This window comes from Carassius carassius, chromosome 12, assembly GCF_963082965.1.
Source record: "Carassius carassius chromosome 12, fCarCar2.1, whole genome shotgun sequence".
Taxonomy (NCBI): domain Eukaryota; kingdom Metazoa; phylum Chordata; class Actinopteri; order Cypriniformes; family Cyprinidae; genus Carassius; species Carassius carassius.
In genome coordinates this window covers 19627100-19654591 of record NC_081766.1, presented here as the reverse complement: position 1 = coordinate 19654591, position 27492 = coordinate 19627100, and the positions used below count along the sequence as shown (strand labels likewise).

At 39.6% G+C, this 27492-nt stretch overlaps 1 protein-coding gene across 2 annotated transcripts; it reads left to right on the top strand.

The window, feature by feature from the left end:
* Positions 1–461: 461 nt before the first annotated feature.
* Positions 462–23346, top strand: LOC132155067 (phospholipid phosphatase-related protein type 4-like). 2 transcript variants are annotated; one of them, XM_059563845.1, is made up of 7 exons: positions 462–838; positions 12567–12752; positions 15449–15578; positions 15865–16030; positions 17538–17595; positions 17729–17902; positions 19718–23346. In XM_059563845.1, exons 1-7 carry the CDS (start codon positions 761–763, stop codon positions 21218–21220), a joined length of 2295 nt encoding a protein of 764 aa, XP_059419828.1. In that variant the 5' UTR covers positions 462–760; the 3' UTR covers positions 21221–23346. The 2 variants fall into 2 exon arrangements, with proteins under 2 accessions (XP_059419828.1, XP_059419827.1); XM_059563844.1 differs by having other exon boundaries at positions 15835–16030.
* The last annotated feature ends 4146 nt before the right edge of the window (positions 23347–27492 follow it).

The window sequence follows — 27492 nt, the reverse complement described above, 5'->3', positions numbered from 1 at the left end:
ATTTACTTGCAATACGATAAAATCTAAATGATTATTATGTTTTGCTCTTCAAGTCATTTTTGGCGCTATGCAGTCTTAAGGACTTTCATATTAACCCCGACCATCTGTTGTTTTTTACTGTCTATGTAGTCTAACGGTGAATATGATGTATTTTACCATTTAATTCCTTATGACTTACTTGGCCAGTCATTACAGTGTCCACTATATCAGAAAAATATATACAACGCGTATCTACAAGCTCTCTGAGCCGTATTTTGAGCAATTTGAAAAGCACGACAGTGTGAACAAGCGTGAAAGCCCCCACTTCTCTCATACAGACACGCACGCACACACACACAAACACAACACAACACGCACACACACGCACACGCACTCGCACTCACACAAACACGTACGCACGTGCGCGCGCGCTAGCTTCTGGTGAAAATTGGGTTTTAGCACTCATCTGACGTCATCCTCTAATCAGAAGGTTGAAGGTTGGCTTGAACCATTAATTGGTGTAGGACATTGTTAACATTTCCATCGGCCCGTCCTTAGGGGATGGTGATCGTGTTGTCATGGTTTCAGTCATGATGTTGCCAGGTTTGATACAGCATCTTTCTTTCCGTGTATCTGCATCCGCAGTAAAAGCGCATTTGGGGATGGAGAAAGCTACAGCCTGAAGGAGCGCAATTTCTGCACACGGGGAGAAATTACACCAGCTGGGCTTCAGTGTTCCTCTCTTCGCGCACTGGGGTTTTAAAGGGACGTACCGTTTATCATGTCTGCGAAGGAAAGACTCAAATACAAGATGACCAAAGACAGCGTTACCTTGCTGCCCTGCTTTTATTTCGTGGAGGTAAGTGAGTCTAGCACACACTGAGACAGCTGTTCTTTTGTATTGTCTAATTAAGAGAAGAGAGTTGATGGTGGTCTTCGTTTACAAAATGGTCACGTTCAAAATCAAAGCAATCAAGCGGATTGGAAACAAAGTGTGTTCATTCTGCATTACTGCTCGTTAACTTTGCATACATAGGTTACTGTATGCAGTTCTGGTCTTGAGAAGGGCAAATGCATAACACTTGTTGTATATCATGTAAATGTTAAGTGAGTATGCGTGATATGTGATACAAATTGTGTTCTGGCTTTTGCACATCCATTGTTGGCTTGTTTCTTGATGTCAGTCATTCAAAAACAATATTTTCCTGATTGTAAAATGCTATATGGATTATCACCGACAACATGGCCCTAGCAGAGTAATACCTAAAAATCAAAATGAAGAAAATCATCCACATTATTCAGTGCTTTAAGTGGCCCAAAAGAGGTGCCGGTACTCTATTATAGCCTCTATATATATATATATATATTTTTTTATGCTGCCCTCATCCCCTGAGGTAACAACAACTATATTGAAGGGGTTTTATTTACAGCAGTCAACAGACGACCTTATAAAAAATAATAAAATCTTTTATTAGTTTGTGGATTTGCTTGAGCTAGAGCTACTGAACATAAATAAAATGTGCATTACTCTTTAGTCTGCCACAAGAAACAACAACATTAAAATAATGAACTCAAATGTCAGTGTAAAAAGAAAAAACAATGACTGTTGTAACAGTGCGTAAATCAGACCTTTCTGTAACGCTAACGCTAATGAGCTTAAACTTGAGCTTAAATGAGCTTAATGAGCCTAATGAGCTTAAATTTTTTGTACACAGTGCCGCGAACTGTCAATCATATGGAAGCACATGGGTAGCGATATTCAATTTGGAATGTAATATGCAAAATGACAATGCAATATGTAAAATGACAATGCATTTCTGTATTTACATTTTCATTTTCCAATACATTTGTGCAACGTTTGGTGCAAAATGAAAATGAAAATTAAATTACATAATTTTTATTTGCCATTTCATACACCAGTTTTAATATGTAAAATGAAAACTAATTTTAACGCTTTATAAGTTGCAAAATTAAAATGGAAATGTATTACAGTAATTATTAGATATGTATAACATGTTCAAGCAAAAACTGTGGCAAAATTATCATTTAAATGCTATTTTTCTTAAATGCATTAACACTCACAGTCAAGACACTTACGATTGCATTTTCATTCAGTGTCCCGCAATGAATGTAGCAAAATTCAATGTGCACATTGAAAATGCATTCCGAGCCGATCACGTCTCCGCCCCCTCGCACCATGTCAATCACTGCGTGAACAAGGCGGGGCTTGCAGAAGGTCACAGACTCAAATCTCAAGAAGAGGATTCAAGTGAGAGAACATGGACAAGACAGTTGGTCCGTGTATGTTTTGATAATTTCGGTTTATGGCTTCAATATTTCATCCGCACTTGTGGGCGGGGCTGAAACGCTGCTTTCATCTGATTTATGTGCCCAGCTACATCTGATTCAAATATTATGCTAATTAACAGTGAGCGGTGATTTCAGACATTATTACAGTGTCACACTCGCACTGACTCTTATTCTGCCTCAGAGAATGAAAAGACCGAGCTGAAGGTGGAGCGATTCGATAAATCAGATGAAAGCAGCGTTTCAGCCCACTATATTTAATGTCAGTGCTTTAAGTGGGCCGGTATGCACCGGTACTCAGTACCGCCACTTCCAAATATAGCTCTTGAGCGTACCGCCACCTCTCCATGCGCCCAGAACGTGCTTTTAGCGTACCGGTACGCTCATTTGGACATCTGTTTTAATAGAGGTTTTAATCTTTTCCTGCACTGCCGCTTTTCAGAGCGCCCTTAAATATAGTGGGGTTGGATTATTTTAATTAAATGAAGGCCAATCTGGCATGTGTCACGGCTTACGCTGCTGGAAGGAACACGGAGCCGAGGGATAAACGAAACAAGGATTTATTAAATTATATATAGGCAAGGTAAGTAACAAATAACAGGTGGCAAGTGGCAAGTAACAAGTGGACAAGTAGACAGGTTGACAAGTGACAAGTAGACCCGACAAAACAGAACAGAAAGGACAAGGCTTTTATACAAAGGATAATGGGGAAACACAGGTGGATGGCATGACTAAATTAACAGGGACATGGAACACATGCGGAAATGACTAGACACACCTGGGAACTAATCAAACCACACACGGAAGACAGAAACTGGGTCACAGGGGCAAAAACACACAAAATGAGTCCAGGTGTGTGACAGTACTCCCCCCTCCCGGTAGGTGCGTCCTCGCACCGTAGAAACAAAGGGAGGCGTGGGTGGGAACTTGGGAGGAGGTTCCGGTGGAGGACAGCCTCCCAGGAGGGGGCCAGCAGACAGGGACTACAGAGGAAGGGGCCAGGGAGGAGATGACGGAGGGAGGAGCCAGGGAGGAGACAGGAAGGATCTGAAGCAGGAGGTACCCAGCAGGACCCAGGCCACAGCCATAACGGCCCAAGGTGGGGCCGACGGTGGAAGGAGCCATGGAGGAGGAATGGTCACCGACTCCAGGGACTCGACCCACGGCAACGGAGCAAGTGGAGGAGGAGCCCGAGGCGGAGACGGAGAGCCGAAGAGCCAGGGTGACGGGGAGGAGCCGGAGGTCCTAGGCGGAACTGATGGCTCTGGTGACTGACGCGGCGATGTGGATCCGGAAGGCCGCGGTGAGGCCAGAGTGACCGAGGACTGAGGTGTAGCCGAGGGGATGAAGGAGCCTGACGGAGCCGGAGGGACGGAGGGATGAGGCGAAGCCGGAGGAGTGGAGTCCCGAGGCATAGGATGGACGACGCCAGACCAAGGCGGAGCCGGAGGGACGAGGGAGCCAGGCAGAGCCTGCGGACTGCCGGGCCACGGCGGAGAGGAAGGAGCTAGGAGCCATGGTGGAGCCGACGGGTCAACGGGCCGAGGCGGAGTCCAGGCCTCAGAGGCTGGAGGCGGCGGTGAGGGAGACGCCGACCAAGGCGTCGCTGGAGGATGGAGGTCCCGCTGAGCTCGCACCACAATGATGGTAGGCTGAGGGCGAGCAGAGGGGCAGCCAGATGACAGCGGAGGAGGAGGCAGGAGTGGGTGGGAGGGTGGGAATTTTGGAGGAGCAGGCATTGGAGTAAGCTCTGGGGCTGGAGCCCTTCCTGGGCTTAACGGAGGATCAGGAGCCCGTCCTGGGCTTAACGGAGGATCAGGAGCCCGTCCTGGGCTTAACGGGGGTTCAGGAGCCCGTCCTGGGCTTAACGGGGGTTCAGGAGCCCGTCCTCAGCTTAACGGGGGATCAGGAGCCCGTCCTGGGCTTAACGGAAGATCAGGAGCCCGTCCTGGGCTTAACGGAAGATCAGGAGCCCGTCCTGGGCTTAACGGGGGAACAGGAACCCGTCCTGGGCTTAACAGAGGAACAGGAGCCCGTCCTGGGCTTAACGGGGGAACAGGAGCCCGTCCTGGGCTTAACGGAGGATCAGGAGCCCGTCCTGGGCTTACAGGAGGATCAGGAGCCCGTCCTGGGCTTACAGGAGGATCAGGAGCCCGTCCTGGGCTTAACGGAAGATCAGGAGCCCTTCCTGGGCTTAACAGAGGATCAGGAGCCCGCCCTGGGCTTACAGGAGGATCAGGAGCCCGTCCTGGGCTTACAGGAGGATCAGGTGCCCGTCCTGGGCTTAACGGGGGAACAGGAGCCCGTCCTGGGCTTAACGGGGAATCAGGAGCCCTTCCTGGGCTTAACAGGATCAGGAGCCCGTCCTGGGCTTACAGGAGGATCTGGCATAGGTGAATTGGAAACCCCCTCTTTTTGACCCATTTGGCGCTCCACATTTTGCTCCCTCGTGGTGGGCAGTGTCGCCGGCTCTCGCACCTGGTCTGACGGGTTGCTCTCTGTCATCGGTGGGCTCGGGCTTATGCCTCGTACCGTGGGGAGATTGTAGGCTGGGCTCTGGGTCCAGAGTGGACCTGGCGAGATCCTCCATTGGGCCGACCGTGAGAGGTGACCCATTTCTCACCAGATTCCACTCTATAAATGCGGCGAAATCCTCCCGAGGACCATCTTCGGGCGACAACGCTCTGCACCTGGAGTTCAGGCTGGCGTGATAAAAGGTGCAGAGCGCGTGGTCCGGGTAGCTGGTGGCATTAGCTATCCAGAGAAACCGTCTGGTATGGTCCTCGAGAGACAGTCCCTCCTGCTCCAGCAGGAGGAGGAGGTATTCGGGGCGATAGAGGGGATCCATGACACACTGCGGAAAGAAAAAGACTGTGAAAAAACGGAAAACAAAACGGAGGGAAAACACGCAGTTTTTAACTTTTTTTAGGTCGGGTCTTCTGTCACGGCTTACGCTGCTGGAAGGAACACGGAGCCGAGGGATAAACGAAACAAGGATTTATTAAATTATACATAGGCAAGGTAAGTAACAAATAACAGGTGGCAAGTGGCAAGTAACAAGTGGACAAGTGGACAGGTTGACAAGTAGACGAGTAGACCCGACAAAACAGAACAGAAAGGACAAGGCTTTTATACAAAGGATAATGGGGAAACACAGGTGGATGGCATGACTAAATTAACAGGGACATGGAACACATGCGGAAATGACTAGACACACCTGGGAACTAATCAAACCACACACGGAAGACAGAAACTGGGTCACAGGGGCAAAAACACACAAAATGAGTCCAGGTGTGTGACAGCATGACCTAGATATCAAAAACAAGTGTGTGCTGATCACTGGTGTCATGGAGATAATGTTAGTAGTCTTTGATCTGTCTTGATTACTTGTCAACCTGCAGTGCTGAATTTTCTGTTTCTTAAATATTAAAGAGTATTAAAACATTTTGTCGTATGTATTAAATATCATGGTCATGAACTACAGACTACTGTTTTTCTATTCTGTTTAAACAGTTCATTTCAGAGAATCAGGACTATGATGAACTACTACATGATTAAAAATAATAATAATAATAATAATCTTTCAATAAGATTTGTGAGTGCCTAATTGTAAAAATGGAATGAATGTCTGGCACTGAAATGAATATCATGTTCCCAGGTGTGCCCTGGTTAACTTCTATAGAGTAGCCTTGCTGCAGAGACCTTGTTTCAGTCCTAAACTGAGAACAAATAAAAAATTAAGTAATTCAATATGCTTTGCTTCACTAATTTTGCCTAATTAACTTCACTGTTTCACTAATATTTTTTAGTTGACTAAATGGACTACAAGTTGGCCAAAAGTTTAACCTGTTAACCAGACCCCCCATTATGGGACTCACAGCTGAAAGTGCCCTATACCTAACGTCAAATTGTAACAGTTTTTTACTTCAGTGTGTTACACACATAATTTTGGTGTCTTGGAAAGAAGACCTTTTGGGCTTTACTTTTTATCAACCAAATTTGATAATGCTCAAAAATATTAAAAGTTATAGACACTGAAGTGCCATGAAAGATTTTTTACCACACTGAATTTTTTTTTCATTTGATATAAAAATATATGAAATCAGTCCTGGAGCAATCTAGAAAAGTAATGGGTTGAAAGTCAAATGTCTCATGAGTTTATATTTCAAATCTGAAGAAGATCGCATGAAAAATGAAATTCTGCAACCATTTTTTCTGAGACTATGTCTAGTCAAAATACAATAAGAATAATTTGAGTAAGAAAAATAAAAAAGATTTAACTTTGTATGCCAATTACAGAACATCCTGAGATTGCTAGAAATGCAGCATTTACAATGAATTCTGGTCATAAAGTCAATTATCACGTGCTGATGGCCAGCATTGTTGGGAAGGTTACTTTGGAAATGTAATAGGTTACAGATTACAAGTTACCCTGTTTAAAATGTAATAGTAGTGTAACTTTTTCAATAACTTTATTAAAGTAATGTAACTAATTACTTTTGAGTACTTTTTGATTACTTTTTTTTAAATTTGTGAATATTAAAGAATGATAAATAAAAGCATATACTGTACATCAACTTAAATACAGTTATCTAATAAGCATGTGACGTATTCTGTGTAATAAACTCCTGAAATATTGGTGTTTTTTTAAACTGCTGTCTCTTTGTATATGATGATAGTTTTCTCAAAATAAGTAAAATGCACATGAAGTGACAGAGCAGTTCTAGAAATTATGTTTATGTGCTCGTGTACTCCTATACTGAGGCAGCAGAGGTTGAAAACACTGCGAGCTTCAGTAGGCCTATGTGTAGTAAATGAAACCATGTCTTTGCCATTAATTTACAGGAGGGCACACTGGGAAAAAAATTCAGACTGGAAAATTCAAACTCATACAAACAAATTCATGGACAAAACTATTTTTTTGTATGGACCTGACATAAAAAAAGGTTTAAATCTTTAATTTGGGGACATGCAAAATAATTAAAAGTTCTCTCCTGAACTGCACCTTCACTTCCATTTTTCTCTTCAGTCTTTTTATTTTGCCCTGTTATCCATCTCTCTCATGACTTACTCAAGATTGAACAAAACTATACTTTACAATACAATACAATACTACAATATCTTTATAGAAAAATCCTAATACTGTACACGAGTCATGTTTTTCCCTTACAAAAATTAACCTTGCTTTTATTAGCCTATATAAAAGTAAAATAACCTTGTTTTTTTTTTTGTTTTTTTGCAAATGGATTTGTATTTATTTTTAAATAAATACATTTGTAAAATAATTTTACATTTTTGGTTACCACATTTAAACAATAGTAACCATTTTCTCTGGATTTATAGTTAAATATTAAAATGTTAATTTTCGTAAGGGTTGTGTTATTGTCTGTCGTAGCTCCCCCTAAACCTATAAAAAAATCTGAATTTTTTTCAGAGAAATTCCTACTGTAACATTACAACTGATAATAATGATGTCCTTTATATAGTATTTTGAGTGATGACTGATGAGCAAAGTGCTGCTGCTTGATTAAAAAAAAAAAAAAAAAAAAGACAAAAAAGCATCTTAACAGATGAAACTGACCTGAAACCCTGAACAGGAGTTCTGCTTCTCTGCTCCAGCTGTCCACTCTATTCTCTCTCTCTCTCTCTCTCTCTCTCTCTCTCTCTCTCTCTCTCTCTCTCTCTCTCTCTCTCTCTCGCATTGATTACTCTGAGTCTGATCCAAACCGTTTGGCGGAGGCGCGGAGAGCGCGCGAGTCATGACTAACACTTCATGACTTATTAGAGATTTAATTATCAAATGGCGGATTCGCAAATGATCGCTTTAGTACATTCGGCAGGCAATTATACAATAATGATATTAAATAGTGGGGCAAAGTCGGCTGCCAGGCCACCGGGAATTGTCCTGGTTCTCCCGGTGTCCAGTCCGCGCCTGATTTCCACAGACAGGCAGAAGTCATATAGGCTATTGCATTTTTGGGGCTTAATATTCACAGACACTAGTCGATGTCATGTTTTGTTTCAAGTGTACTGACCTACTTTTGATTTGGTCATCCAAAATGTGGCATATTCCATCCGCATTAGGCATTTCGTTTTTATGACTGGATTCTACGAACCAGACTGTGTTTCCGCATCCCGGAAATTATTAGGGCGGTATGTCTCAGAATAGTCAGTGCAATTTGGGAAAGATATCAGTTAAATCTGTATGTGGATGTGTGTAAATATTCAAATGTAATCCCCTTTGTAATCGTTAAAAATTTCATAAGTAACTGTAATTTAATTACTCATTTTTTCATAGTAACTGTAACTAATTACAGTTACAATAATTTTGTAATTAAATTACGTAACGCCGTTACATGTAACTAGTTACTCCCCAAAAATGATGGCCAGTTATAGAGGTGGTAATCATAGAGATGCGCCATAAAGTCAATAAATCACATTGTAATGATTTAAAACTTCCTATTCATCCGGAAGAAGGAGGCGGGAACCGGCGGACAATCAAAGGACATTTTAATAATCACAAAATAAACACAAAACAGCGCACCAGCCCCTCACGGACGACTGATGCGCACAAAATAAAACCAAAACACAACTAAAAGCCCAGGCCTGGTCCTCTCTCGTCCTTCACTGTCGTTGCTCCAGTTTTATATCCTTCCATCTCCTACGTGGGACTCGAGACCGGCAGTGGGTTGCAGGTGTCACTGATTTCTCAATCATTGCCGGCCTCCCTCCTTGTTCCCACGTCCCTCAGCCCCGCCCCACTCGCCACACACATTCTATTCATATAGATGGCATTCACATTGATAACCTTGATTACACAGTAATAGCGAGATGATTTGCTCTCAAACAGATGGTAATCATGCAGATACAGGCACATTCAACATAAAACACACTCACTCACACATATATAAAATATGTTGAAAAATAAAAAAATAAAGAAAAAGGCGATCGCTGAGTTCTGCCTCCATCAGCTGACAGGTGCGTCAGAGAGAGAGAGAGAGAGTGCCAGAATTCAAATAAACAATCTTTCGCCTATCTTTCACTTTTTTCAGTGGATCGTCTCATTCTGTTTATGACACTGTATGCTACAAAACCATGCTGTTTTTTTTACCACCAAGACACAGTTTCCGACCGTGAGTTATTCCATAACGGACACAAACAATACTGTCCCTGAAGAACTGAAATGTAAACAAAGGAATTATCATCCATATTACAACGTTATTGCTTAGTTGGACTAAACGTGCTCCATGAGATTTCGTTCAGTAGACCCTTACCTTCCTAACTAAACTGGAATTTACAGCTGTGGATGTGTTTATGACTCAATATTACGACGAATCTGGTATGTATTCCGTTTTCATTCTTCATGTTTTTATGTGTACTGCTTACACAAATCTAGCAAATACATTCTTTATAAGCTTTCCATTGAAAAACAGCTATCTGTCGTCGATGCTTAAGGCTTAGATGTTGATGATATATAGTTTGTCAAGATTAAATTTGTCCCGTTTCATTTAATCTATTCTTAAACATTGACACGTGCAAACAAGGGGAGTTCAGGACGCCCGCGTCTGTATACAGCTTAACAGGTTTTAACTTGTATTCTCATGAAAAAAAATTATTTTGATGGTTCCTTATAAACTTAATATTTAAAATACATAATAGGCTGACAGATCTCAGTTTAGGTTGCAAGTTATTATGCCTTCGACTTTCTACGTACACTGGTGTCTGGCAAATACATTCCAATTTTTTCTAAAATATTTTCCCACGATTACTTTCCTAATGATATAAATATCAAATTGTTTCTTGTTCAGTTGTTCAGCCATGATTAGCTAGCAAGGTTAATTAAAATTTCTGAATATAATTGTAATTTTAAATTAAATACAGATGCACTGATATTAAAATACAATTAGAGATAAAGTGTTCGAGGACACCAAAGATAATCTAAATGTAAAAATAGGCAAAATGAGCATTAACAATTAAATGTCCAAGATCAGGCAATATATTATTGACCAATACATTAAAAAAAACATATTATATTTATATATGTTTTTGTTTAAAGAAAATGTAAATTGTTGCATTATGCAAAAAAAAAAAGCATTATGCAAGTTTTGTTGGCTTACAACAAAGGTAAACAAAAGTTTTATTCTTGTTTTTGTGTTTATAGTATGCATGTATTGCATTGTAAGCTCTGTTATAATGGTTTAAATAACTTAAAATATAAATGAAACATGTTTATTTAAAGACATGTTCAGTTGCAATTTACTGCTGTGCTAAACATCTGTAAATGCACAGTCAAACTACAGAATTTATTTTTTTACTACAGAATGAATAATAGTTATGGGTGGGCCATTATAGACAACAACTGATATTCATAGTTTGAAGCTCCAATTGGTCCAGTGCAAATGTCAAAAAGGTTATTAGTATTTGTGCTGTAAAATGCAGCATCACTAGTCATTTTCACCAGGCTTTTTACCACCCCTTTTTAGAAGGGGCTTTCCTGAAACCATAGTTCAAATGAACATTTGCAAACAGTATCGCAAACTTACCAGGTTGGAACTACAGCTCTCGAATTATGGTTAGAAGCATTGTTTCTTGTTAGTAGGATATGGCACAGCAAGCAAACTAATGCTGTAGGCCTTAATTCTTTACTATTGAATCCATTTGAATATATATATACAGGTTATATATACAAGGTTGCTTTAAGAGTGTATATATATATATATATATATATATATATATATATATATATATATATATATATACACTCTTAAAGCAAAATAATTGGCTTCTGTTGTTCCATAAAGAACCTTTAATGTTCTTTATGGTGTAAAAAAGTTCTTCAGATTGTTGATATGTTCTTCACACTAAAGTTCACACCACCAGCAAAACACAACATCAAAGCAACATGCATTTTCCCTGCATTTTCCCTAGAGAGCTGGTGACTTGTGGTGACATGAGCAACAGTGACCATTGTAGAATGTAGGTGTTAAGTGACATGAATCATACTAAGTTAAGAAAAGTTAAACTTGATGCAAATGAGTTGCAAATTTCACAAGCGAAAAACCAATAGAGTGAAGACTTTGTCAGGAGAGTACTGTAGTGCAGGAAAGATTTCCGCGATTTCAATGTTTTCCCTGTTTTATATGATTTCACTGTAACCACATACATGGATTTAATAAAATGTGTGGAAAAGTGTCATCAGTCTTAGGTAGTTTAGGGAGTTTGATTCATACATTGATAGTTTGTGTTGTTAATATTTGATGCAGTGAGCAGTTTAGCATTGTTGCAATTCATATTTACTGTTTCCCCTGCATAATGTTGATTTAGTGACAATACATTTTATTATTTGTCAAATTCTAATTATGTTATAGTAATTTGTGAGAACAGCTGTAGTTTATATAATACCACTCTGAATGCTACTTTAGCATAATGCTAATACAATAGCAGAATGCTATTTTCTGCAATTTATCATTTGCGATTGCATTTTATAAACATATGGCCAGATATGCAGTCTACCAGTAACATTAGAGTGTTGGCATAGGAAAGCCCACAAACATCTTCACATTACAGAGACTAGCGACATGCAAAGTGGCTGGAAGTGTAAATGTTTATGAAAAAATGGTTCTTTTAGGAACTTCTCTAAAGAATGGTTCTTTTATGGCATTGCTGTTAAAACCTATATAATCTAAATATTTTAGTGTGTGAACAATCAGCACCACTTTTAAAGAGTATGACATAAGAGAGAACCTGTGATGAATAAAAAAATTATGCAAAAGGATTTTATATGTTTATTACAACAGCATCTCAGAAGATCTCGAATCAATTAATTAGCAGAACTTATTACTCCACCACCTGTGTGTGACATCATTAACCATCATTAACCACAGTCCTATATTGAGTTCAAAAGATGGAGTTGTGATCATGTTACTATGGTTTCAGGAAACAGTTATGAATAGTTGGTTAGCTTTTGTCCAGGAAATAAATCACAGGTGAGTTCAATCCTTAATGTGAAACAGTGGCAAAATATAGATCACATGATCAGATACAGTACCTCCATTGCACTATAACTGTCTGATTACCATGTCAGTGGAATAATTACCTCCTATCATGTTAGCAACTGTTTGCAAATTAGTGAGGGTTAATTAAACTAGCAAACTATGGGACAGTGCACCATTTGTGTAAAAAATGTTGCATAATTGTTGTTGCTGTTCTCTACTCATGTTCCATATTTAGTAAACAAGACCCATATAATATATGATATTCCTTCTGTTTTATCTCTACAGCTCCCGATTCTGGTGTCCTCTGTGGTCAGCTTATACTTCTTGGAGTTGACAGATATTTTTAAGCCAGTGCGTTCGGGCTATAGTTGCAATGACCGGAGTCTCAGCATGCCTTACATTGAGCCCACAAAGGAGGTCATCCCCTTCCTCACGCTCTTCAGCCTGGCTTTCGCTGGTCCAGTGGTGACGGTAAATACCAGAGCGACACTTGCACTTTTGTTTAGTATAGAGGGCACCCTTACTTATTCATGAATGAATATTTAAGTGAATATTAATAAATCTACTTTTGATGGTGTGTCTTCAATTTCTCTATAGTCACCTGAAATTGTAAATAGTTGGTAGCTTTGCACATTTCATGCCCCTGGACTCATTATGTTGTTTTTTCCCTCCATGTGTTCCATGTCCCATGTTTATTGTGTCATTATGTTCAGGTGTGTCTTGTCATTTTCCTCATTAACATACGCCTTATAAGCTACATACAGTTCAGTGTTTGGTTGTCCAGTCTCGTCGAAGTGTACGTGTGTTTGTGCCTTCTCCCTATGGATTACCCCATATGGATTATTTAAGACTTTGTATCATCATCTTCCTTGTTACGTGCTTCTCTCCCGCACCACACCTTGACAGCACACAGTTCATGTTAAAGACCCAATGAAATGGATTGATGGCTTTAGCTTTGTCTGAGCCATAAACCATGATTTGCTGCATTCTAATTGGCATTCGCATTTTTAGGGGGACATTCTCCTTCTAGAGAGCATCTTATTGGACAAGCATCTGTGTAGTGCAGGATGAGTCACTTTTTTTTTTTTTTTTTTGCTTCAAAGCAAATAAACAGATGTGCTTCTACATCTATAAGTAATAAATAAAACATTAGTATATTTACATTTATGCATTTAGCAGATTAATTTATCCAGAGTGACATAAAATGGAACAAAAGCAATTTGTCAAACTAGACTAAAAACTACATAATTCAAGTATAGGTTTCTATGATTTCACCTCATCTAAATTGTTGTTGGCATTTATATTTGTGTTCTCTTTCTTCATTTTTATTTCTTGCTCTTTGCCCTTGCCTGGCATGTTGTCTTCTCCCCAAACTGTCAGTGAAGTTTTGACTGCCGCCCACCCAGCGTGCATTTAGAACATCAGCTGGGCGACAAGGCTCTAAGCCTCTCCAGGCATGTTGCGAATGTATTATCAAGATCCCAGGTGATGAACTCATGAGTCTAATAGATTTCCCACAATCACATTTTACCATCTGTATACATGTTGATATTTACAAGAGTGTCATTGCAGCTAGGTGGAAATATCTCCAAAACCTGATGTCCCGTTTCTTCAGAGTTTCAAAAGTTGGAAGTTCTTTTGAGAGCTATTTTAACTATAGTTCAAAAGTTTGGGGTCAGTAAGATACAGACATTCTTTTGAATTTTGAAATGGTTTCCACAAAAAAAATTAAGCAGCACAGCTGTTTTCAAAGAAATGTTTCTAGAGCACCAAATAAGCATATTATAATGATTTTCAAATGATCAAGTGACACTGAGAACTGGAGAAATGACAGCTGAAAATTCAGCTTTTCCATTACATTAATAAATTATATTTTATAATGTATTCAAATAGCAATCAATTATTATAATTGTAATGATATTACTTTTTTTGCTGTAGTTTCGGTTAAATAAATGCAGCCTTGGTGAGTATGAGAGACTTTATTCAAAAACATTTTAAAAATTTAAAACTTCAAACTTTTGAGCAGTAGTGTAGCTTTTGAAGAAATAGGTCACTGGGTCATTGTTGTGTCAATGACTATTTAGGCTGTCCAAAAAGGAAAATTTTCAGTTTAAAACATGTCCAGCTCTTAGAAATATACTCTTTGTATTCATGTTGTTTTGTATGTCTTTGAAAAATGTTTTAATCCATTTTCAAGGTAAGGTTGCCTGTCATTGCCTAAGTTGCTTATAAAATTCACAATGGTTTTAAAATCTGTTATTCCAGAGTTGGTCTCATCAACATCATCTTGCAATTGCCTCGAGCTCGCTCCACCTAAATGCATCAGAGAGCAGATTTGTTTAATGTTTAATGACATATTTGTTTCATCATCTTCCCAGCACGTCTCTTGGGTGTTTTCATCACATTAGGTGCTCCACCATTCTGCCCTAATTAATTTTGCAAGGTGGCTTTGCTCATTTGAGTTCTATCACTGTTGCTTATCCTGTGCAGTTTGCATTTGTCAACCACTGTAAATAAAATCTGCAGTTGGTCTGCATTGAAGCATGGGTACAAATGGCCACCTCAGCTCAAACATTTGAGTCATCATTTTGACTTCTGCTCTGTTTTATCACTCAGCAAAACTCTCTCTATGATAAATCACCCAAATCAGTTTTGGGCCTCAGTAATGTATGGTATTATGGCTGAGCCTTCACTAGCAGGCGGTGTGTGAATGTGTATGCTGCTGATAGCTCCAGCTGTTATGGCAGTACCTGCTGCTCTCAAGTGCTGCACTTGAGTGTAGGTGTGCGGTAAGTGTGATCTCAGGGGGGTTTGATCACTTGTTCATTTCTCTCACTCTCTGTCTCGTCCTCCACTGCAGATGTCCCCTTCAGAAGGGTTTCTGCTTTTCATTTACATGGAATTAACAGTTTAGCCATTGCAAAAGTGGAGGCCTGAATGACTTTCAAGACACCTCCTTCATAAATTTTTTAGTTTTGTATGAAATCCCTCTCACTTTGCTATGAATGGATGGGTGGATTGGAGTGATTACTTTAATTACAGTAATGGAGTTTATGTTTCAGTGATTGTATTAGAAATAACCCCTGGAAGCCACTAAAATGGAAATGGGTGGCGGTATAAGGGGGTGCTGTATGTTTGGGTAAACACAGATGACCATCTTCCCACAGATTATGATTGGGGAAGGGATCCTGTACTGCTGCTTGGCCAGAAGAAACATTGCCATCAAAACAGAGGCTAACATAAATGCTGCTGGCTGCAATTTCAACTCTTACATCCGAAGAGCTGTGAGGTTTGTGGGTGGGTGTATATATTTCTCTATTAAAAGCCATATAGCTTGTATAAATATTGGAATACTTTTTTGATCTTGACTCATTCTGTATGTTTTATAGTATTGTACTATATTGAGTTTGATATTAATAATGAAAGCTCCATCTATTGTATTGCAAGTTTATGAAGTCTTCTTGCTGCTTATGAAATGTAGTAGATGCTGACTGAGGAAAAAGTGTCTAGCATTCATAGTGTTTTTTCTTTTGTGCTTTTGTCTCATTTTCAGGGGTCCATGTGTTTGGCCTGTGTATCACAGCACTCATCACAGATATTATCCAGCTGGCCACAGGAAACCATGCCCCCTACTTCCTCACTGTGTGCAAGCCCAACTACACTAGCCTCAACACTTCCTGTGATGAGAACTCTTTTATTGTGGATGACATCTGCTCTGGGCCTGATCCAGCGGCAATCAATGCTGGCAGGTCAGAGAGCAGTATCTGTGTCATACTGTAATTCGTAAAGCATATTGCATAATCATGCCCAAAAAAGGTCTAAATTTGGACAAAGTATGATACTATTTTCAGCGTGAAAGCATATTGCATAATCATGCCCAAAAAAGGTCTAAATTTGGACAAAGTATAATACTATTTTCAGCGTGAAATGGTGTTTGTAACCCATTTTGCTTGCATATTGTGAAGCATTTTAAAGGGAAACAGGATATTAAACCAGCAAAAAAAAAAAGATATATAATTTTATCCATTGGGAATTGTTTGAATGGATATTTTATACCAGAATGGAGCCATATCGAATACGTGTTTGCCAAATAGTGTGTAAATATCAGTGTGGCTATTGGTTAACATTTTCAAATAGCCTGTGTGATCAGTGATGTCAGAAGAAAAGGAAAGTCTTTTTTAGAGGCAGAGCAAGTTACTGTTACTAAATATTTTTTTATTAAATATTATGAAAATGTTTTTTTGGAATAATATGCAACAAGTCAAGAACAATAAGACAGCGAACATGTATTAAAAAAGTAAATTGAGTCCGTTTTGATTTAACCTGGTCTTAAAATGTAAAAAGAAAATTCTCAATGGACTATGATCAGCCTCCATCTGTGATAATCTGATTGAAAAGACATTTCTTTTCTTTTTTTTCTTTTTTTCATTCTCACTTGAGTTCGAACTGGCAAGATTTTTGTACCATTTTAAGATTTCTCATTATTAAAATACCTATGTCATGCAATGATTCAAACTGACTTTACAAAAGCTCACTCTGAAACTCAAAAGTCAGATGATGGAGTATGGGTGATTAATAATATACCCAAACAAAGATGATTTGACATATTATGGCTGACATAATTTAAATGGACCTGCTGCACAGCAACTCTACTTACAGTAAAAATCTTGGTTGGATCAATAGATTTGTATTTAATGTCTGCTTTAGACAGTGTAGACAAATCTGAAGGCAACAGAATGAATGTGGCACTGTCCTCTGGCTCATGGCGTTCGTGTAAAACCCACACAGAATTCAGTCTTGATGTTTTGCTCACAACCCGGCTGCCCATTCCAGCACACCCACACACATCCATTTGCGCAGCTCTGCTTTTCAATCTTCCACTCATTTTATGCACTCTCAATAGCCTTGATTATATGTTGTGCAGACGTATAACGTAAAAATTAAACGTAAAGAGGGTCGATGTGGTGTGTGTGTGTCACCTAAGACTTACACTTCTGTTACGTACACTGAAATATGTCTCTAAAATATCTAGCACACGCTAGCTTATTCAGACATATCTGTTGGTTTTATGAGAACATTCTTGGAAATAAAAAGCTCTAATACTGTTATGCGATACTAAATGAGTTAGAGCACTATGGACAGTATTATCTATGGCTTTCCCTTCCCATCTGTCTTTTAGTATGATACACCACTTCAAATGTGTTCAGTGTGAAAAAGATCTAATGATCTGACCAGGCTGTCTGTCTCTCATCACAGGAAGTCCTTCCCATCTCAGCACGCCACTCTGGCAGCTTTTGCGGCTGTGTACATCTCCGTAAGTAATCCACTTGACTCATGGCACAGTTGACTCAAGTGATATGTAACTGCATGCCAAATAATCCAACTGTCCTTTCCACTCTTAAGCATTTTCATTAAACTTCAGTCAAAAGGCTGGTCTCCTTCCACAGATGTACTTTAATGCCACTCTGACTGACTCATCCAAGCTTCTGAAGCCACTTCTGGTGTTTTCCTTTATCATATGTGGCATTATCTGTGGCCTGACTCGCATCATTCAGTTCAAGAACCATGCCGTGGATGTCTACAGTGGCTTTCTCATTGGAGGGGGCATAGCCATCTACCTGGTGAGTCCTGCTGTGGCAGAAGCTTTCAAAGGCACTGTGTGGATGATAATTAATTTTTCATATTACTATGACCAATCCATATTACTTTGTGAAACCTGGCGATGGAGAAGAATCACAGAGAATTAGTGAGGTGCTAGAAGACAATGCTGTTTTAATGGAGATAAAAATAGCTCACACATACGTACAGTAGCTCACACAAATCCCTTGTGGCTTCTTTTCTGCTCTCCATCCCCCCACATTTCTCCCACCATTTCTTTCTTTTCCTCTCACTCACTTTCCTTCTTCCCTGCTCAGTCTGCTCTGAGGGCTACGTACACGCTATGATTTTTAACTCCAGCAACAATGCCAAAAATTCTTTAGGAGGAAATAATGCAGATGAGGTAAATCAGTAAAGTCCCAAATTTAATGTTTGCTAAGCATAGTGTACGCTAATCAGGACAATCAAATTACAATGTAATGCTGTTTGATACTCTGGCTGTGGAATCCCACATCAGGTCTATAGATCATAGACAATAAAACTTCTCTAAAGTTAATGTAGGCTCATGATAGACAATGTAGGCACCCTGTGTATTATTTTTTGGAGAATGAAAACAAGGCTGTCGATCTTCAGCTAATGTTAATGTTGAAAATATATTTTGGCAAAGCACTTACGGTGACAAAATAACTTCTGGTCAAAATAAATCTGGTCAGACTGGTCTGTTTACTGGTTCTAGTTGGGTTTGTCTACTTTACAGATGGTCACACTGACAGACTTGCTGGCTATCTAGCTAAAGCTGGGGACACAGTTAACAGCTGAAACATTCTAAGATAGGACCCAACACACATAAAAACCGTTTCCATCAGCTGAAGAAGATTCTAGTCTTTGACAGTCAGAAAGGAGCACAAACCTAATGACCTAATGAATCGGTCCACTACATGCAGTGCCTATAAAAAACATCAAACCCCTTTGAAAGAGATACTTTTTTTGTCATACAGCCTGAAATCATAACCCATTCCCAAAAAAAAACCTTTTCAGCTTTATTTACTAAAAAATTAGAATAACATGTTTGGAAAAGTCATCAGTTCCCTGATTTAATACTTCATAGAGACACTCATTCATTCTTTGCACAATTGCTCAAGTTCATTTAAATTCCGTGTTGAGCGGCAATGGACTGCTCTCTTCAAGTGCATTCCCAAATTTTCAATAGGATTTAAGTCAGTGCTCTGACTTGGCCACTCAAAGACATTCATCTTCCTATATTTAAGCCATTGCGTTGTTCTTTTAGGATTAGGATTATTGTCATGTTGGAAGGTGATTGACCTGCCCATCTTCAGCTGTCTAACAGAAGGATGCAGGTTTTCCTCAAGAATTTGGATGTACTTGGCAGTATCCATTTTCCATTCAATACTGACCAATCGCCCAGTCCCTGCTGAAGAGAAACACCCCCACAACATAATGCTGCCACCAGCATGGTTCAAGGTAGGTATGGTGTGTTTTGGGTGATGTGTTTGTTTTTCACTAAACATGTGCTGAAAGAAAGAAGCCTTTCCTAAAAAAGTGTCACACACAGTCTCATTTGCACTACGCAAAAACACACCTGGAAGACTCTGATGCCATCAGGAAAAAGGTCCCATGGTCTGATGATATCAAAATTGACAAGTGCTATGTTTGACGAAACGCAAACACAACAAACCATTCAAAACACACCATATCTACTTTAAAGCATGGTGGTGGCAGCAGTGTTTCTCTTCTATCTCTATCACTTTCATGACTGAGATCTATATGGCATCTATTGATTGATGTTGCTGTATATATTCTTAATTTTTTCATTTTAGGGTCTGTATGCAGTCGGAAACTTTAAACCTAGTGAAGACACATCTCTGAAGACACATGTAGATCCTCCTCTCCGACAACCACAACCACAGCCACCGCACCCTCAACCACTGCCCCAGCCAGTGGTGCCTCCACCTGCCATGCGGGAGCATCTGAGACCTTTACCAAACCTGAACACAGATCCACCACGCTTTCTTCCACCTAAGAGCCTGAGTATGCGTGAGCGTCCCACCTCAGCTCGCTCTGAGAGTATCCTCCTACGTGGCCCGTCCCACAGAGAGAACATGTCCAGTTTGAAAAGGGCAAGCACAGAGGTAGAGTGCATTACACCTCCCAGTCCCCTCTGCAAGGAGAGTTTTGGGACATTCAGTAACACCTTGCCCCGGGTGCACTCAACTGCAATTGAAGAACCAGTGCCTCGTCGCCATGCTGCTATCCATGCCTCCATGGACTCCACACGTTCCAAGCAGCTGCTGTCACAATGGAAGACCAAGAATGAGAACCGCAAGCTGTCTCTTCAGGTGATGGAGGCTGAGGCTGGACAACTGTCTCCCCAGCGAAACATGGAGCTCCGCTGCAGCTCTGAACCCTCAGCCATGGGCTTAGATGGTGAGCTCCGTGGTGGACCTCCTGGACAGTATATGAAGCTAGCTGCTAGTGCTGTGCCATTAGCCAATCATAATAGCTCTGGTGGCCTAACTGGTGGTGCTAGGGTATCAATCCAGTCACGACCAGGATCGTCCCAACTTGTACACATCCCTGAGGAGACCCAAGAGAACGTTAGCTCCTCACCTCAGGAGGATTGTGGGGAGGTGAATGATGGTGAGGGAGGGGGCGAAACTGCACGGTCAAAATGGCTGAAGGTGGCCGAGAAGAGTACTGCCTGTCGGACTAACAGCCAGCCACGTATCATGCAGGTCATCGCAATGTCCAAGCAGCAGGGCATGTTGCATGGTAGTCCTAAAAGTGAAGGCAGCAACGTGAGTTGTACAGGATCCATCCGTTACAAAGCCCTCATGGATCAGGAACCCAACATTGTTCGAGTGGAGGCCCACCCTGAGAACAAGCCCGTGGTTAAACCACCATCTACAGATGGCAGTGGGTCCTGGAGGTGGAAACCGCAGGATCGGGGCAGCATCCGGCAATCCCTCGAGCTCAACGACTTAAACCGGGACTCCGAAAGCTGCGAGTCATTGAAAGATGGCTACGGTTCCATAGATGGCAACCGGAGCCTACCTGACATGAGCAACCCCCATCATCCCCATTTCCACCATCACCACCACCAACAGAGTATCACCACCATCAGAGTCACACCGGTAGAAGCCAGCAGTGAAGCCACCTCGGAAACTCTCTCCACCACCTCCAGTAGAGACTCCACACTACGCAGGAAAGGCAACATCATACTGCTGCCGGACAGAGGACCTAGTCCTGATAATGCCAGAAACCTGCCTCACTTTTTCAAACCCTCTCCTACACCTCCCCCCATTTTGACTTTCAAGGAGTGAAAGAAACCTCTTTCCATACCAATCCTAAGAGTTGCCTTGCTCTCTGAACTGAAGATTGGATGCTTTGCTAGGGGACAGAGTAGAGCCGATCATTCTGGATACATCTACCGTACATTCCCTGACCCTTAGACACAACTGCATTCTCCAGAACATGTAAGGCAACATTGTGCATTGTCAATCATTCTGTAGGACTCGTTACTATAACATAAGCACAAAATATGAAATTTGGGGCTGTTTGGTAAAGGTGATTGTTTGATTTGCCCATTTCATTTGGATTAGCTTTGAATCCATTGTCTTATCAGAATTGTCTGTTGTCAGTGTGAGTGCTTTTGTACATTTATATATATTTTCTCAATATAAATATTTGTACGTATTCTGGACAACTCGGAGTACATTTTTCATTCTTAAGGATAATAATTGTTTTTACTATGTTGCGATGAAATATTTTAGCCACGCTTTCAATCAGACTCTTTAGACAAATAGGAGAATGTTATTGTGATGTTTACAGAGGGATTTAGCAACAATGTATTAACCAAATGGATTTTGGTTTTGTTTAAGGGGCTTGTTTAACCATATACACTGTGTGTTTTGGTGACCATGAATGAGCTATTTTCATTCAAACAGGTGAAAGCACTCTTTGCTGGCATAGACACAATGAATTTAAAGAGACGCAGCCTTTGGCATTGTAATGCTGAGAACAATACATTCTTCAGACATTAATGTCATATTGCCTTTGTGTAATATAGAACTTTTATTTGGTTTCATAGGCTAATGAGTACTATTTCACTCACATATATTGATTTGTAAGCCCCGATATTTTGTAGTGTGCTTTGAGCACAGGTATAATTGTGTTTTATGGTCCATTGCTGTATGTTTACGGTGATGTATCGTGTATTGTTTTCTTAGTTGTCCCCCCATTTTGCCTGGCAGAATGGGGTTATATAGCTACTGAGGTGCATCGTCCACTTAATTTTTAAGAGTGTGGGCATAAACAAATGAATTATCACTGCACATTGCAAAGAAGCATACACAATATGAGAGCAATATGAGGCCCCCCAAGGTACTAGTGGGAATTCATTGCTTATTTTTGTAAACGTCTAAAAAAAAAAAACTAATAATCATTATTCATAGAGTGCCTCAAAAAGTATTATAGGCCTATTAGCTAGTGATAACTTAGCTTCTTCTTGCAGTAACTATACAAAAATGTTGCTGCTGTAATGATTACGGTGCAGAATTGACAGATGTTCACTGACTTTGCTTTAAATAACCATTGCCTGTGCCATCAAATGGCACTGAAAAATGGGCACAGTAACTGCATTAATGACAAGTGCTGCATAAACTAAGTTTAAATAAAAATGCACATATTAGACAATGTTAGGATTCGTCCTGTGTGGCGTGTGTATTTCTAAACAGTTCTAATCTGTGTATTTCTATTTCTAGCTCATTGTTTACATTCTTGATAGGACCATATTGTAATATATACATAAATATAGCTAAATATGAATGTATGTTGAGCAAGGTGACAGAAACATGTAGTCAATTCATGTACAGTGTCATTTATATGATGTTGGTTATTATTATTATTTTTTTATTGAACTAAGCCTTTATTGATATATGTATATATATATATATTGATGTGTCTGTTAAGAATGAATCTGAAACAACACATTTTAAAGTTTTATATATGCTTGTACAGTATAAATGTACCTCACGTTATGGCTTTAACCTGTCCTTACATATGCATGGTGACTTAAAACAGTGTATGTACTGTAACTAAAGGATTTGTTTTGTTTTGCTTTTCTTTTGTAGATGATGTCTTTAATAGTGAATCAACCGAATGATCATTCAGTCTTTTTACCCCTGTAAATAGGTATTTGTAACTTTGCCAGCAAACTGTTGAAATGTGAAAACGCTCAGTGGGTTATCATGTGATTGTCATAGAGACACTTGCTTTATTAGTTCTCTAAACAAGATATGGTACATCAGAGAAATGTCTTTTGGGTTGAACCTGTTGACAGATATTTGGAAATTTAACTTGTGGGGTTTTGTTTAGCAATGTATTTTGACTGAGGATGATATGTCTTAATATATATTGAAATAAATGTTTGGTATCAAAACCAAAATAAGCTTCTTCTTTTTTCCACACTCTTTCTGTATGGTGTCATAAAAGATCAAAATGTATTTAATCACTTTTTTTATGGCTTGTTCTAAAGTGTTCTGTCTTATTTCCTATTTATAGCAAAAAGCCCTTCTATACGTGAGAATACATATGCCCACAGACCTATAGAGTGAGAATCATGCCAAAACCTCACACACACACAAAACATGTTTTACTCACACCCAACGATTCACAAACAAACTCAGTGTGGTTTGCAAATACAAAACATCACTCACAAACTAATGCATTTTGTTTTGCAAATAAAAAACGTAGCTATCAAACAAATACAGTACGTTTTACATATATTACATATACATACACATATATATTTACAAAGAAACGTATTTCTTCAATGACAAAAATATCCTCCAAGTACAAACTAAAATCTTTCAAGTACAAAAAAAATCCTTCAATTAAAAAAAAACCTTCAAGTACAAAACAAAATTCTACAAGTACGAAAAACTGTCACATGACTTTAGGCACTAATTTTTCGCCTTGCTGATCCACACGCAAATGCCTTCAGATCCACACACATGCCAGTAAACTGTCATGTAATTCGCACTCCACAACAGCAGGTGGCGCTGTGGTCCGTGTACCTTCATATAATTAGTTTTTTAATTTAATATTGAAATCTGAAAAATGAAAAAACTGCACATTTTTCTTTTTTTATTTGTCCAAACAAAACGAAAAATCAAGACTTCGGCTTCGTTTTTTGCGTTTTTACGTTCAGGGACAGAAAATGAATAAACAACTTGAATATTCGATCCCTACATGTGGGCGGTAATGAAACGCCCCCCTCCGCTGATTGGTCAACCAAACATTACAACATAATAATAGTCCTAAAAACATAATAGGAGTCCCACGGATTCTTAACGTGTTTATTTCTACTACATTTTATCTCTTTCTCTTCATCATTTTGTTCCTTTGGCACACGGCTGTTTTATTATAGTACCCACCTATCAAAATCTGTCTGGCAAAGCTGCGCGACGCACTGCAGCGCGGGGAGAATGTAGCCTATTGTAGCGAAGCGCAGATTTATGTCAACATGTAACATTAGTCATAACTTTTGTTTTAGACAATATGCTGCACTTTAAACCATGGGGGAACTTAAATAAAATGACAGATATGAATATAAATTAGCACATATATTATTTTTCTATTTTGAGTTTTATTCATAGAGCACTTTATGCAATTTTCGGAAATCATAGGTTGTTTTCCCACTAGTATGGGACTAAAGGTCCTTTCACACTGGACGCGATTTTGACGCGCGAATAATTCGCGCGATGGTTTTATTTTTTGATCAGCTGTTTGTGTAATGAGTGCTTTCACACCGAATGCGAATGTGCTGAGGCGAAAAAACGACTTTTATTTTTTTCGCTTCAATGTCGATTTTTTTTTTACTTTTGAGGCGACAAAAAGGCTTCAACCAATCACATACAAGGAAACAAAGGTGACGTCACAGCAAAAATGACGGATCTTCTGATTACTTGTGTGTGTGTTCTATGGGCTGATGTTTTTAAGAGGACAGCTCACCTTAAGCAGACTGCCAGACGCTGCTCCGGATCAATTGGTTCCCTGAAGTTTGTGGTTTGTCTCGTCAGATGCGGTGCCACTATCTGAAGGAGCTCCTCGAATTGTCCCACAGACATCCGAAAGTAAGTGCGGAACCGGCCATGATAAAGTTTTAGCTCCTGTACAAGATTGGCATACTCCCCTTCAGACTCTCTGTTCTTTAGGACTGGGTGCACCCAAAACCTTCTTTTCTGTCTTTTAAAGAAAATGAAAAGCTCGTCTTCACTGGATGATGATGTTGAAGTGTCCATTTTCTCAACTGTCGGCGCGAAAGTTTTGGAATGTTGAAGCTCTCTGAACGTCACAGACATCGCAAATTCACGTCGCGGCAGATGTGAATGGTTTTGACGCGAACTATTCGCACGCGAACTATTCGCTTTTTCATTTCGCTTTTTCGTTACGCATCCGGTGTGAAAGGGCCTTACGCCGCCTTCACACTGGCAGTTGAAATCAGCTCCGTAATACGCAATACGCCCCCAGTGGACGTCGTACACAACGGTGAAAAGTGTCGGAAGCCTCGGAACCGAGTAGAACAAAAATGGCGGAAAGGTTGGAAAGGCTGACAGCGCGACACCCTGAAATACTCCCTGAAATCCTCACCGTTGTTCAGACGCAGCTCACCCACCAGGCGGTGAAACTCCCCGTACTGATACCTCTCTGCCAGGTAGTATTTTACCCACATGGATCTCTTTTTTTTTGCTTGCTTCTCCAGTATAGGAGAGCAACAGCAACAGCAACAGCATTGACAAGTCTACGATTAGCCATAATATAATTTTCTGGCTGTATGTGAATGAGCCGGAAAATGGCCACAACATTGAATTGTACAATATTTAAATATTTAATTATTTAATTGTATTAACTGCATAAATTACGTTATAAAATCATTAAAATGAAAAAATGACATGACAACTTGTCGTTATAAAATCATTATTTATTTTATTAAAAGTTAAGAATTCAGGTTTGTTTATCAGTACCATAGCAACGCCAACTTCCGCTGGAATTGTCGGATAGGAACCGTCCGTAGCCTTTCGCAAGAGTTCCATTTTTTGAACGCATCCAGATGGCCAACGGACACGATTTTTTTCGCACTGCACTCGTTCGCACCTGGTTCGGACCCATTCGCATGCGGTCTGCGAATCTCCATAGAAAATGAATGACTTCCGGTCGTTTCGCTGCCGTATCGGAGCTGATTTCAACTGCCAGTGTGAAGGCGGCGTTAATGGTTCGTCAGAGTGCTTGTTCCAGTGATTAAATTTAGTGAAATGTAAATTCGACGTCATGATTTGAATGTAAACTCATTTGAGTTATAAGAACATATCAAAACCCTGAAATAACACTTCAAACATTAAACCATAGATCAGTGTCAGAAATTAGCCTAACTTTCCCATAAGGGGCACCTGTCATATTAAATTTTTACATAAAAAACATTAGAATAATATGACAATAGGCTGTTACCAATTAAATCAGTATTCAGAGATGATACTTGATGTATTTATTGTAGGCTATTTATTGTATGATAGATGTATTAACAGTTTAATGCTGATCAGACAGCTGTACGTGCATTTACATAGCAATTACAAATGTATAATGATTTAAGATTAATGTTTTATACAACATTTTTAATACAGAAATATGAAAAAAAAACAATTAATGAAATGAAAATGATACTTGAATTATGAAAGTAATATTACCACTAGGTGGCGGTATTTCATTGTGTTAATAAAGAAGCCTTTTATTCAATCTATTCGTTCAAAATGCTTCATTAATTGATTCAGAAATAAAATCTGTCTCAGATAAAATCAAGTTGCTGTCTATAATAATTGGTCAGTGAATTGTTGTCTATAATAATGGATCTTTCAAAGACTGTGATTCTTTAAGGAACCATACACCATTGCTCCTACTGTGAGTCACACAGCTGTTCTGTGACGTGGGCAGCGAAAATAAAAAAATTCTATGCTATCAGTTAGATGGCCAGTACCCAATATGAATTCAATAAACTCAGCATATTGTCTAAAACTACCTATGTTCACATAAATGAATAGTGGTCTGCGCTTGTCTAATACATTCTCCCCGCGCTGCAGTGCACAAATTCTAAGTTGTGAGTGCAGGTGCGAAGTAAATTAATATTTACTTGATAAACTACATGTTTCACTTGGTAGGTTGCATAATTTATGCCTACACAAAAGAAAGTTCTGTAGGGTTTGCCTCGGTACGGTTTGTGTCAAGCCACTCGTTAATCTGGGCTGCGTTTCTCGATAACGATCGATTTTAGCGCTGAAGACCGTTTTCTACGAGTCATTTTACGATCGTCCGTTATTGTTTCATGTGCGTTTCCCAAAAATGCACTTAACACAGTCGCACGTAGCCGTGCTTTAAGTGCTTTATGTTTCGAATGTGTCACTGTTCTCCCAGTGTATAGATTGCTTTTCAAGATTTGAAACCTTGTAAATAGTGATCTGAAAACGCTAAATAAATGGTCCTTAAATTTAAAATAAGGTTACCCACTTGTCGCTGAAATTCACCATACAATTGCCAGTACCCA